Source organism: Rhinoraja longicauda, chromosome 24, assembly GCF_053455715.1.
Source record: "Rhinoraja longicauda isolate Sanriku21f chromosome 24, sRhiLon1.1, whole genome shotgun sequence".
NCBI classification, from domain to species: Eukaryota; Metazoa; Chordata; class Chondrichthyes; order Rajiformes; family Arhynchobatidae; genus Rhinoraja; species Rhinoraja longicauda.
In genome coordinates, this window is record NC_135976.1 from 5,215,529 (window position 1) to 5,230,212 (window position 14,684).

At 46.0% G+C, this 14,684-nt stretch overlaps 1 protein-coding gene across 1 annotated transcript in view; it reads right to left on the reverse strand.

Annotated features, from left to right (window-relative positions):
- LOC144605394 (protein Wnt-2b-A) overlaps positions 1-9,183 on the reverse strand; it is a 59,833-nt gene extending 50,650 nt beyond the window's left edge. Inside the window, exon 1 of the mRNA XM_078420576.1 lies at positions 8,717-9,183. Within this exon, the coding sequence (XP_078276702.1) occupies positions 8,717-8,904 (188 nt within the window). The 5' untranslated portion in view covers positions 8,905-9,183. The remainder of the gene's footprint in view (positions 1-8,716) is intronic.
- Between the last annotated feature and the right edge of the window lie 5,501 nt (positions 9,184-14,684).

A 14,684-nucleotide genomic window follows, 5' to 3' on the forward strand; every position in this document is an offset into this window, starting at 1 on the left:
GTTCTAAATGGCCTACCCCTTATTCTCAAACTGTGGCCCCTTGTTCTGGACTCCCCCAACATTGAGAAGATGTTTCCTGCCTCTAGCGTGTCCAACCCCTTAATAATCTTATATGTTTCGATAAGATCCCCTCTCATCCTTCTAAATTCCAATTTTCTATGTTTATATGTTTTTATTCAGTTTTCCTTTGAAACATTCTATGCAATCTAATTTCCTTTCAGCCTGTATGTTACAGATCAATAGGTACCACAAGTTGATAGAGTGGAAGAGAAGGCATATAATTAGCTTGCCTTCATTCATCGAGGCTTTGAACTGAAGAGTGTAGGAAGGAACTGCAGATACTGGTTTAAACCGAAGATCGACACAAAATGCTGGAGTAACTCAGCGGGACAGGCAGCATTGCATTTCTAGAGAGAAGGAATGGGTGACGTTTCGGGCCTGAAGAAAGTTCTCAATCCGAAATGTCACCCTTTCCTTCTCTCCAGAGATGCGGCCTGTCCCGTTGAGTTACTCCAGCATTTGGTGTCTATCGTTGAGTTGAAGAGTCAGAAGTCATGTTATGATTGTCTAATCTGAGAAACCTCTGATGTCCCTGACAGTGGAATGGGCTCTAATTATTCACCACCAGGCACGGGTTATTGATTGGGGACGATCAGCCATGATCACAATGAATGGCGGTGCTGGCTCAAAGGGCCGAATGGCCTCCTCCTGCACCTATTTTCTATGTTTCTATGTTGCTACTAATGCCATTTACGAACATTTGGTCTGTAGTCTCTATGCCTTCGAGTTTCAAGTGCTCATCTAAATCCTTCTTAAAGGTTTTTACTTTTCCTGCCTTTTCCACCCACTCTAGTATGTGATCTAGATTCTAACCAATTTCCCTCAGATCCTGTCTAAACCTCTTGCTATTTACTCTAAACGTATGAACTTGGGCTGAGAAGCAAATGTATCTCACTATCTGCCCTATTCAATACCCCTCACAATTTTGCCTGCCCCAACCCCACCCCCACGCCTTGTCTGCTCCAAGGAAAACAAAATACCGCCTATTCAGTCGCTCCTCAAAGCTGAAATGTTCCATCCGAGCAACATCCATTTAGAATGGAGATGAGGAAAAACTTTTTCAGTCAGAGAGTTGTGAATGTGGAATTCTCTGCCTCAGAAGGTAAGATGGGCAGAGAAATAACAGATGGAATTCAATGCAAGAAACTATGAGGTTTGAGAGGTGACATGAAGCTAGGAATGATGGAGGCCAATTCAGCCATGATCACATTGAATGATCAGCCATGATCACATTGAATGGCGGTGCTGGCTCGAAGGGCCGAATGGCCTCCTCCTGCACCTAGTGTCTATTTTCTATTGATGTCCTCTCTCCTGCGCTTCTTTGGGATTCACGTTTCCTATTTTGAAGCTCAGCTTCACGACGGACAACAGCTCCTCGTTTACTGCAATCAGCGACAACGTCGAATGATGCAATTCACATGATGCCAATCACTTGCAGCACCTTCAAATGTTTTCATCAGCCCCCCCTCCCACCCCCACCCTCCCCCTAAAGTCTATCGTAAGATTATCCGAAGAGAAAACACCTTCAATGGAACTATCCTGACAGTATGGGTTAGAGGTTTAGAGATATTACAGATGTCAGATACCCCATCAGCCATTGTTTTCCTGGGCGGCACGGTTAGAAACATAGAAACATAGAAAATAGGTGCAGGAGTAGGCCATTCGGCCCTTCGAGCCTGCACCGCCATTCAATATGATCATGGCTGATCATCCAGCTCAGTAACCTGTACCTGCCTTCTCTCCATACCCCCTGATCCCTTTAGCCACAAGGGCCACATCTAACTCCCTCTTAAATATAGCCAATGAACTGGCCTCAACTACCTTCTGTGGCAGAGAATTCCACAGACTCACCACTCTCTGTGTGAAGAAATGTTTTCTCATCTCGGTCCTAAAAGACTTCGCCCTTATCCTTAAGCTGTGACCCCTGGTTCTGGACTTCCCCAACATCGGGAACAAACTTCCCGCATCTAGCCTCTCCAACCCCTTAAGAATTTTATATGTTTCAATAAGATCCCCCCTCAGTCTTCTAAATTCCAGCAAGTATAAGCCTAGTCTATCCAGTCTTTCTTCATATGAAAGTCCTGCCATCCCAGGGATTAATATGGTGAACCTTCTCTGTACTCCCTCTAAGGCTAGAATGTCTTACTAGCTAGAATGGCTAGAAGGCTAGAGTTGCTGCCTTACAGCGAATGCAGCTTCGGAGACCCGGGTTCGATCCCAGCTACGGGTGCTGTCTGTACCGAGATTGGACGTTCACCCCGTGACGTGCGTGGGTTTTCTCCAAGATCTTTGGTTTCCTCCCACACTCCAAAGACGTACAGGTTTGTAGGTTAATTGGCTTGGTAAATGTAAAAATTGTCCCTAGTGGGTATAGGATAGTGTTAGTGTGCGGGGATCGCTGGTCGGCGCGGACCCGGTGGGCCGAAGGGCCTGTTTCCGCGCTGCATCTCTAAACTAAAAAATGTTTTGGTGAAATGCGCCAACTCTCATGAGGGGAAAGGGACACCCTTCATTGATGTAATAATGGCTCCCAGACAAGTACTGGCTAACAAATAACTGTCTCTAGATGCAGGAAAAATGTTCCCAATGTTGGGCGAGTCCAGAACCAGGGGCCACAGTCTTAGAATAAAGGGGAGACCATTTAAAACTGAGGTGAGAAAAACTTTTTCACCCAGAGAGTTGTGAATTTGTGGAATTCTCTGCCACAGAGGGCAGTGAAAGCCAAATCACTGGATGGATTGAAGAGAGAGTTAGATAGAGCTCTCGGGGCTAGTGGAATCAAGGGATATGGGGAGAAGGCAGGCACGGGTTATTGATTGGGGACGATCAGCCATGATCACAATGAATGGCGGTGCTGGCTCGAAGGGCCGAATGGCCTCTTCCTGCACCTATTTTCTATGTTTCTATGTTGCTACTAATATCATTTACGAACATTTGGTCTGTAGTCTCTATGCCTTCGAGTTTCAAGTGCTCATCTAAATCCTTCTTAAAGGTTTTACTTTTCCTGCCTTTTCCACCCACTCTAGTATGTGATCTAGATTCTAACCAATTTCCCTCAGATCCTGTCTAAACCTCTTGCTATTTACTCTAAACGTATGAACTTGGGCTGAGAAGCAAATGTATCTCACTATCTGCCCTATTCAATACCCCTCACAATTTTGCCTGCCCCAACCCCACCCCCACGCCTTGTCTGCTCCAAGGAAAACAAAATACCACCTATTCAGTCTCTCCTCAAAGCTGAAATGTTCCATCCGAGCAACATCCATTTAGAACGGAGATGAGGAAAAACTTTTTCAGTCAGAGAGTTGTGAATCTGTGGAATTCTCTGCCTCAGAAGGTAAGATGGGCAGAGAAATAACAGATGGAATTCAATGTAAGAAACTATGAGGTTTGAGAGGTGACATGAAGCTAGGAATGATGGAGGCCAATTCTCTGAATGCATTCAAGAGAGAGCTAGATAGAGCTCTTAAGGATAGCGGAGTCAGGGGGTATGGGGAGAAGGCAGGAACGGGGTACTGATTGAGAATGATCAGCCATGATCACATTGAATGGCAGTGCCGGCTCGAAGGGCCGAATGGCCTCCTCCTGCACCTATTGTCTATTGTCTATCCTGTCAAATTTCCTCTGCACTGCTATCACATCCCTTCTATAATTTGGTGACCGGAAATGCACTCAGTACTCCAGATAGCGTCTAAATAATGTATTTTATAGCTGTACTATGACCTTTCTGCTCTTATATTCCGTGTCCCACCTGATAAAGGTGGACATCCCATAGAAGCCACCTTGCTTCCTTCAAGAACCCATGGATAAGTGCACTAAGGTACCTCTGTTCTTCAGACCTTCCCAATGTCCTAGGACCCCATCATTCATAGCTTCATGTTACCTCTCAAACCTCATAATTTCCTGCATTGAATTCCATCTGTTATTTCTCTGCCCATCTTACCTGCTGATCAATATTGTTCTGCAGCTGAAGATGACCTCCACACCATTAACAATGTAATCAACTAAAATGCTCAATATAAAACATGCAATAAATTCCTGAAAAACTCAGCAAATAAATTTCAAACTTCAAATTTCAGGAAATATATCAAATCTACAGGAAGGATAATGAATGGTTCTAATGTTGAATATGTCAGTCTTCTTCAGGTCTTCAGATGAAGGAATCAGAGTTAGCCCCTCAAACCTTTCTACATTATTTAGTAAGATTATGGCCAACATTTTAACTCAATGCCAACTTCATGAGGTCATAGGTGATAGGAGCAGAATTAGGCCATTCGGCCCACCAAGTCTACTCCGCAATTCAATCATGGCTGATCTAATATCTCCCTCCTAACCCCATTCGCCTGCCTTCCCCTGACACCCATACTAATCAAAAGTTTATCTATCTCTGCCTTTAAAATATCCATTGACGGCCTCCACAGTCTTTTGTGGCAATGAATTCCACAGATTCACCACCCTCTGACTAAAGAAATTCCTCCTTATCTCCTTCCTAAATGAACATCCTTTAATTCTGAGGCTGTGACCTCTGGTCCTAGACTCCCCCACTAGTGGAAACATCCTCTCCACATCCACTCTATCCAAGCCTTTCACTATCTGTCAAGTTTCAATGAGGTCCCCCATCCTTCTAAACTTCAACGAGTACAGGCTCCCTCTCCAGAGCCAGCACATCCTTCCTCAGATATGGTGCCCAAAGTTGTTCACAATACTCCAGATGTGGCCTGACCAGCAAAGCCTCAACTCCTGCCTGATTCCCATGTCTATGAGGATGTCTGTGTTTGAGAAGCTATCACTCTTCGATCTGAGTCTGTTTGAAGCAACTGATTATCTAAGCAGTGTATTCCAAAGATTGAGAACATTCTGAGTGAAGTTATGTCTGCCGAGAAATTCACGCCTGGTCTGGAGAGGGAGACACAAGTGCTGCTCTGCCTCTGAAATCCACTCTGTTGATACAAAGCATTGTGGTGTGAGGAAGGGTTCTTTCTGCCATGGACAAGTATTATGCATGGACCCATGTATTTAGTCTCGGTCTAAATACACAGTGTTATAAAACCTACCAATTCAATGTAACTTGTAATATGCTTAAATTGTTTCCTAGTACAACTGATGACTACAAATCCAACACACTAACTCAAGTAAGGACAGAATTTAGAATAAACCTAAATATGGAATGCATTATATGTTCCCAATGCAACAATATCTCAGTCAGGACAGATATATGTTGAGATCCACTATGATAACTCCCTTTCCTAAAACAATTCTGAACAGGTAGTGAATCTGAAAGAATGTATAATAGAGCCCAAATGCCAGATATTAGAATGATTTTACAACAATGGAACTGTAGCAGACGGATATGGGTGTGTACAGAATCTGACATGTGCATAAAAACCCCTCTGTACAAATTCAAACGTGCACAGATGGACTCGCACAAGTGAGGTTTTACGTAAGTCCAGAGTGGTTTAATATATCCTCGTCGTAAAAGTTATTATAACTTATGTTGGAATATGTTTTATATTCTGCCTTCATGGTTCAACACATACATACAGACACTCACATCCGGACACACATACACACAGACAGACACACACACACACACATACAGACAGTTACACACACACACACACATACAGACACTCACATATGGACACACGTATACACACAGACAGACAGTCACACACACACACACACACACACATACAGACACTCACATATGGACACACGTATACACACAGAGAGACAGACACACACACACACACACACATAGAGACACTCACATATGGACACACACATACATGCAGACGCATGCGTGCACACACACACACACATACACGCAGATAGACAGACTGACAGACACACACACATACACACGCAGACATACAGACAGACATTAGCACACACACACACGTACACACACACACACACACACACACACACACATACAGACACTCACATATGGACACACGTATACACACAGACAGACAGACACACACACACACACATACACACGCAGACATACAGACAGACATTAGTGCACACACATGTACACACACATTTCTTCAGATAAAGTGAAACAAAATTTTCTCTCCTGCAAAAGCAGCATGAACAATGAAAAGTGTTGACATTTCTCAATCAATTGCATGTGAAGGAAGGTTTGCCAACATCACTGAAGGATTTTGCTCAGGGGGTCTCCACGCGTTTTCTGGTGAGAAACTGTCAACAGTATCGGAGACTGGGTTATCTGTGAAATGACCTGAAATTCAACCACCTCGACATGGGTGTTGGTTATATGGATTCTGTGTTATACTCAAACACAAGCACATCAAGGGCATTTAAGGGCTGTGCTGTTGATAATCCTGAACTGGCATGTAAGGCAAGATCTGGAGTTTTGAATGTGTTTTTAAATTCAAGGGATTTTCTGTAATTTTAACTCTGGGGAACTTGATCATAGTAATATTAAAAATCACGTTGCAATTTGGAATAGAAAATAAGATATAAGCAACAGAGAGAAAGTCAAAATGGGGGGGGAATGGCAAGCTATGGTGATCAAATGTAATTTAAGAAACTTATCTTAAGGGTTGGGAGAAAGGCAATATGGGTTGATGTGATATGGTGAGCATATTTGTGGAGGGAATTTGTGTGTTTGGAATCAGTGAAGAATCATAGAGTCGTAGAGTTAGAAAAATCATAGAGTCGTAGAGCACGGAAACAGGTCCTTCAGCCAAACACTCCATGCAGACCACGATACCTAACCAGACTAACCCAACTTGCTCACACGTAACCAATATCCCTCCAAACCTTTCCCATCCAATAGGAAAGCAAAGGATATGGAGATAGACATAAAATGCTGGAGTAACTCAGCGGGACAGGCAGCATCTCTGGAGAAAAGGAGTGGGTGACGTTTCGGGCCGAGCGAGACCCTTCTTCAGACTGGTTAGGGACATGGGAAACGATAGACGTGGAGTGTAGGTGAATGACATCAGGAATACGAACAAAGGGAGACACAAGAGACCGCAAACTGCTGGAAGAACTCATGGGGTCAGGCAGCATCTGTGGAAGGAAATGGGCAGATGACGTTTCAGGTGGGGACCATTCTTTGGACCCTTATTGAAGGTCCCTCTGAGGGTTAGTGGACAGGAGCATTATTTGTAATCTATGGCATTAGGGGCAGTCGAGGAGGGTGGAGATAGGGTACAAGTGAGAAGAGCAATGGGGAAAGCATATCACAGTGAAGAACATAAACATAAGTGTTTGTATCGCGAGTCACTGAGATTAAGATCGAGGCAAATGAATTTTGAAAGGATGGAAATGAACAACCCTCGTCCTGGACAAGGTGTGAATTGGAAGATCATTTGTGGAGAGACCAGGGAACAATCAGATTCAAAGCTTGAGTGCTTGGTTGTGAGGGAGTTGCTGGGGGTGCATAAACTGTGAGTTATGTCTCTATTATCCCAGAGCATGACAGCAGAGAGATGCTCCCACAAAACAGCAGTGTGATAATCATCCAATCTAATTCTGGGAATGCTGCCAAGGATAACTATTGGGCAGGAATCGAGAGAAAACGACCTGCTTTTCTTCAAGATGTGTAGGAAAAAAAACTGCAAATGCTGGTTTAAATCGAAGGTAGACACAAAATGCTGGAGTAACTCAGCGGGTCAGGCAGCATCTCGGGAGGGAAGGAATGGGTGGCGTTTTGGGTCGAGACCCTTCTTCACACTGGAGAAGGGTCTCGACCCGAAACGTCACCCATTCCTTCTCTCCCGAGATGCTGCCTGACCCCGCTGAGTTACTCCAGAATTTTGTGTCTACCCTGTTTTTCTTCAAAACAGAGCCACTAAATTCTCGATGTACACATGAGAGGCAACTGGGGCTTGCACTTGACGGCATCTTTCACATAGCACCGCCTTCTCAATCCCCCTTGAGTCTCTTTAACCCATGACCTTCTGATTCAGAGACAAGTGTGGTACTGACTGAGGCTTGAGAGAAAGGGTTCCAGGACCCCAGTTACACTGCGTCTAGTTATGATGTTGCCCTGAGATGTCAAGGGGCTGAATACGGTGGACAGACGATCAAAATATGCTCAAACAAGGAGAAGGAACCATTACATCTAGAATTACATCATTTCCCCAAATGGTCTATATGTGAACGATCTTGTGCATCTTAACATATCAACAATGTAACCTGGCCCTTTCTCCTTAGATACCCAACTCCCCTCCATCTGTGATCTGCAACTCAATTATCTTGCAGCAAATTTCACATCATTACATTGGGTAAAAATATTATTTCTGATTTCGGTACCGGATTCACAGATGTCTATCTTATAAGAGAGATCCCTAGAAGGGACCTCTTCCCCACATTTCAACTCACCCCTATGTCTGCTCCATTGAGCCCTTTCACAACTGCAAAGAAACGTGTCGCGGTCACCTGCCAGCCTTTGCTTGTTACGAGGACAAATTCAGGGCCATTCAGTCTCTTCAGGTAAAAGTTCTCTGTTTCAGAATCACCCACTCAGATTTATTTTGCGTCTTTACCCGCGCCTCGAAATCTTTCTCATAATACAGTGATCGTTTTTAAATCATGGAAATGTCTACCTGTAAACCTGCCAGCTACATAAAAATAAACAAATTGACTCTGGTCATGAATTTAAATGATTTGGACTTACCACCAGGACGAGTCCACTCGTGGTGTCAGCGTGAGCAGTATTAATATGAAGGCAAGATAAAGTCTGGAGCAGGTTTTAGTTCCATCGCCGCTGGTTGTCCTATTAATCTGTCTCACACCCTCTGCTCCTGAGCTGTGGGATACTTTCCAGTAGACCGTGCACTCTCCAGCTCTGGCTAGCCCCGACATTGTGTTTTAAAAGAAGAACAGCAATTCTTGCTGAATTTAACAAGGTTTCCACACAAACAACACTTCCCGGTGTCTTCTAGTTGTCAATTGTCATTTTTGTTTGTCTAACACATTAAATCCATCTTCTGATTTGGCTGGATTTTCATTCCGGACAGTGACATCTCAAATTAATCTGTAAATTCCCTTTGTAAAATCAAAGCTGAGACGGGCAGTTGCGGCTTTTCACTGAATGCTTTCTCTTTTCCTCTCTCCCGCTCACTCTCTCGTTCTCTCTTTGCGTTCTTGGTGCCTGTGGACTGGGAGCACCTCGCTCAGGTCTGCCGTGAAGTACTGGCAATCTGCGAGCGAATCCGTTGTTCTCCTATTGGGTCGAGCCAATAACAATGCTGTGAGACAGAAGAGTCCTGGCACTCTTGCTTGCCGACTGGTTATCCACTCACTGACACCAGCGTCAGCTGCAGCTTCCAAAAGGGACCACATCCCCACCTGCTGGAACAATATCACACACACACACACACACACACACACACACACACACACACACACACACACACACACACACACACACACACACACACACACACACACACACACACACACACACACACACGCACACACACACACACACACATACGTGCACACACACACACACGCACACACGCACACACGCACACACACACACACACGTGCACACACGTACGCACACACACACACGTGCACACACACGTGCACATGCATGCACACACACACACACATACACGCATGCGTGCACACACGCACAAACGTACGCACGCTCACACACTCACACACACATGTGCACACAAGTACAGGCACACACACACTCACACACATGCACACACATGCACACACATGCACGCACGCATGCACACATGCACAAACACATGCACACACACACACGCATGCATTCACACTCACATGCACACACGCGCAAGCATGCATGCAAGCACGCACACATGCATACCTACTCACATACACACATGCACACATGCATACTCAAATACACACGCATGCACATACGCATGCGCATGCACACACACAAATGCACACATGCACACACACACTCATGCACACACATGCACACACACACACTTGCACGCACACACACACACACACACACACACACACACACGTGCACGCAGGTACGCTTGCGTGCAGACTCACCACACATGCGCACATATGCATACTCACTCGCATACACACTCACACTTGTACACCCATACACAAGTTCACAGACATATAAGCACTTGCACACATGCACACTTACAAATACACACACAAGGAACACACCACACACATATACTCACACAAACACAAACTCACATACACATTCAGAAGCCTCCCACAGAAATGTCTCCCTTCCCCCCACCCACACACACACACACACACACACACACACACACACACACAGACACACACAGACACACACACAAGCACACACACACACACACACACACACACACACACACACACACACAAACACCTACACACTCACCCACACACACACACACACACCCGCACACACACACCCACACACACACACACACACCCACACACACACAGCCACACACACACACACACCCACACACCCACACACCCACACACCACACACATACACACCCACACACACACCCACACACACACCCACACACACCCACATCCACACACACACCCACACACACATATACACACCGCACCCCCCCCCCCCCCCACCCCACACACACACACACCCTCAGAAGATGTGCACAGCCTTAAAGTGTGTAAATGCCTAGCAACAGAATACTGACGCTGGGCCCAGCATCCTTGAGGCCCTGGAATTTTATCTGTTATGTTGATCACAAATGTTACTTGTTGTTGATGCTTACTCAGAATGTGGCATCGCTTTTTTAATACTTACTTTTAATAAACTTACATATTATATCGGATGACCTCACGCTGTCTCGTAGTGTTTTACAGACTAATAAAGTGCTTTTAAAGTAAATTGTAATGAACACGACACTCAAGCCCATGGGGTCCTGCAACAAACAGCAATCACCGATGCAGCTCTGGTTAGGACGTTGGTTAGGCCGCATTTGGAGAATCGCGTGCAGTTCTGGTCGCTCCCATTACCAGAAAGACCTGGAAGCTTTGGAGAGGGTGCAGAGGAGGTTGACCAGAACGCTGCCTGGATTACAGGGTTTCAGCTACGGGGAGAGGTTGGATCGACTTGGATTGTTTTCTCTGGAACATCGGAGGTTGAGGGGAGATTTGATAGAAATATATAACGTTAGGAGAGCACAGACAGGGCAGACAGTCAGAACATTTATCCCAGGGTGCAAATGGTCCAACACCAGAGGGCACAGCTATAAGGTGAGAGGCCGAACGTTTACATAGAAAACATAGAAAATAGGTGCAGGAGTAGGCCATTCGGCCCTTCGAGCCTGCACCGCCATTCAATATGATCATGGCTGATCATCCAACTTAGTATCCCGTACCTGTCTTCTCTCCATACCCCCTGATCCCTTTAGCCACAAGGGCCACATCTAACTCCCTCTTAAATATAGCCAATGAACTGGCCTCAACTACCTTCTGTGGCAGAGAATTCCACAGATTCACCACTCTCTGTGTGAAAAAAAACGTTCTCATCTCGGTCCTAAAAGACTTCCCCCTTATCCTTAAACTGTGACCCCTTGTTCTGGACTTCCCCAACATCGGGAACAATCTTCCTGCACCTGGCCATTAAGACAGGTCCAACCCTTTATGAATTTTGTAAGTTTCTATATGATCCCCCCTCAATCTTCTAAATTCCAGCGAGTAATAGAGGTGTCGAAGTAAGTGTTTTACACTGAGGGTGGGTGGGGTTGGGTGGGGTTGGGGGATGGTGTGGGGGGGGGGGGTGGTGGTGTGATGGTGGTACACATTCCCAAGGGCGGTGGAGGCAGATCCGATAGTGGTATTTAAGAGGCGTTTGGAGAGGCACATGGAAGTGCAGGGAATATGGATCATGTGCAGGCAGATGAGATCAGTTCAGCTCCGCATCGCGTTCAGCAGAAGCATTGCGGGCCAAAGGGCCCATTCCTGTGATGTGCTGTTCTATGTTCTATGTTGAGGGACATCCATCAGCCAGGATACAGGAGAATTCCTCTGTACTTCTTCCAAATAGTGACATAGAATCCTTCCCCTCCAACGATGAAGGCGGACACCTTCAATCATGTCGTACGCTTTTATCAGTCTTGTGCAATTGAAAGAGATATCATGCAGATTGAGACAAAATAACAACCATATCTGAGGTGTTTACTGTCACTCTACATCCAACACATGACCTCCATCACAAGCAGTGGCTAACCCTGAACAGGATCCGCACCCTCCATGCAAGAACAGCCCATCACCTGCACAAGTGGGGGGTGACAGACAGACAGCCATGCTTGCCACTGCGGGTATCCAGACCAGACCATCCCACACACCGTGAACGACTGTTCACTGAGGCTTTCCCCTGCTGGCATCAAGGCCATCCACCCAGCAACTGCTGCTGCCCTGGCCTGGAGGTCTACCCTTGACCTACAACTTTAGGCTGTGCACGCCATACAATAGACAATAGACAATAGATAATAGGTGCAGGAGGAGGCCATTCGGCCCTTCGAGCCAGCACCGCCATTCAATATGATCATGGCTGATCATTCTCAATCAGTACCCCGTTCCTGCCTTCTCCCCATACCCAAGAGGAAGACCTACAACATTTCCCTGCCCAAGTTTGCCATCCATCCACAGCAAACCTTCCACACGAGGTGCCGTTGTGCTGCAGCAAGTAAGAATTTCATTGTTCTATCTAGGACATATGACAATAAAACACCCTTGACTCTTGCCTCGATGGACTGTTTCTAAACCTTCTTCAATGTTGATTTTCGTCAACCGGAACAAACCCACCCGCAGTGAACAGTTGCCAACTCCACACAGACTGTGCCGAAGCTCCAGGTTGTAACAAGGTCTCTAAGCTGTGAGGCAGCAGTTCCACTGGCTGCCCTGTGGACTGGAAGCTGAGGGCTCTCAGATGGGATGTTGTATGGGACCACCACACGGTTCAAATCAACAGCTGTCAAAACTGTGCCAAACTCACTTGCAGCTCATAACTTTGGATCAGTGGCGACTAACTTGGATCAACGCAGGTTAACCTGGATCCGGATGTCCCAAAAACAACTGTGGAGGATAACATGGTCTTTGCAGCACTGAAATGTCTGGGATGATGCCGACCATGAACATGAATTACTTGCTCCCATCGTGTGGGCTTCCACCTCTCCACTGCTCCTCACCTCTAGTCTCCAAACTCACTCCCAATCCTCTGACCCAATTTCCACCCGTATCTCAGGCCTTGAACTGCCACCCTTTAACCCCTCAGTTGCCACCAGTAACTGTCCAGTCCCATTCCAACTACATCATCCAAACCTCTGGACGGGTCCCCTCTAACCATCAACCATCGTACAGAATGCTGGCCTGGTTCTTCCACTGACTCTTGCGTTACTCAAACTACCTGAGGCAAGTGGATGTCCTATCCCAATCGGGAAAAAAGGTAAGTACTAGCTTTACGCATTGAATGCAGAAGTGAAGTTATTGTTAGCGAAGATAGACACATAAAGCTGGAGTAACTCAGCGGGTCAAACAATATCTCTGGAGAAATGGAATAGGTCTGGGGGTGGGGTTATTCCAGCTTTTTGTGTCTATCATAAGATCATAAGAACAGGGCGGCACGGTGGCGCAGCGGTAGAGTTGCTGCCTTACAGTGAATGCAGCGCCGGAGACTCAGGTTCGATCCTGACTACAGGCGCTGTTTGTACGGAGTTTGTATGTTCTCCCCGTGACCTGCGTGGGTTTTCTCCGAGATCTTCGGTTTCCTCCCACACTCCAAAGACGTACAGGTATGTAGGTTAATTGGCTAGGTAAAATGTAAAAATTGTCCCTAGTGTGTGTAGGATAGTGTTAATGTGCGGGGATCGCTGGGCGGCGCGGACTCGGTGGGCCAAAGGGCCTGTTTCCGCGCTGTATCTCTAAATCTAAAAATAAGATCATAGGTGATAGTAGAATTAGGCCATTCGGCCCATCAAGTCTACTCTGCCATTCAATCACGGCTGATCTATTTCTCCCTACTAGCCACATTCTCCTGCCTTCTCCCCATACATAGCCTCTAACACCCGTACTAATCAAGCAGCCCTATCTTCGGTTTAAACCAGCATCTGCAGTTCCTTCCTACATAATGATTGTTGGCACCCACTTGGCTCACTCATTATGGTGGACTGGGCAAGCATCTTCATTGAACATCTCATGTGAGAGACCTTGGATAATGGAAACACTCCCTGGCACAGCATTCGGCAAGTCTTTGGAGGATTGCACTCAGGTGCCTGGAGGAACCTATTGATTCACAGGAAACTATGCCAGCCATTGTGCCACACGGGCATCTAGAGGAATAAATGTAGAGATATAATTATCTCCTGCCAATTCAAAGCTGATCATTTGAATGCCGAAATTATACCAAATCACAAGGTGGTTGGTTGGTCTTTTTTTCCATGTCAAGGAGTCTAGAACTGTATGGTATTGATTTAAGATGGGAGGAGAAAAATGTAAAGGGGACCTGAAGGACAACTTCTTCACACAATGTGTGTTGGGTATGGCACATATATATGGTGGGGAAAGGTTTGGAGGAAAATGAGCCAAATGCAGGTAAATGGGATTAGCTCAGATAGTCAGCCTGGTTGGTGTTGATGGTTTGGGGCCAAAGGGCCTGTTCCCACGCT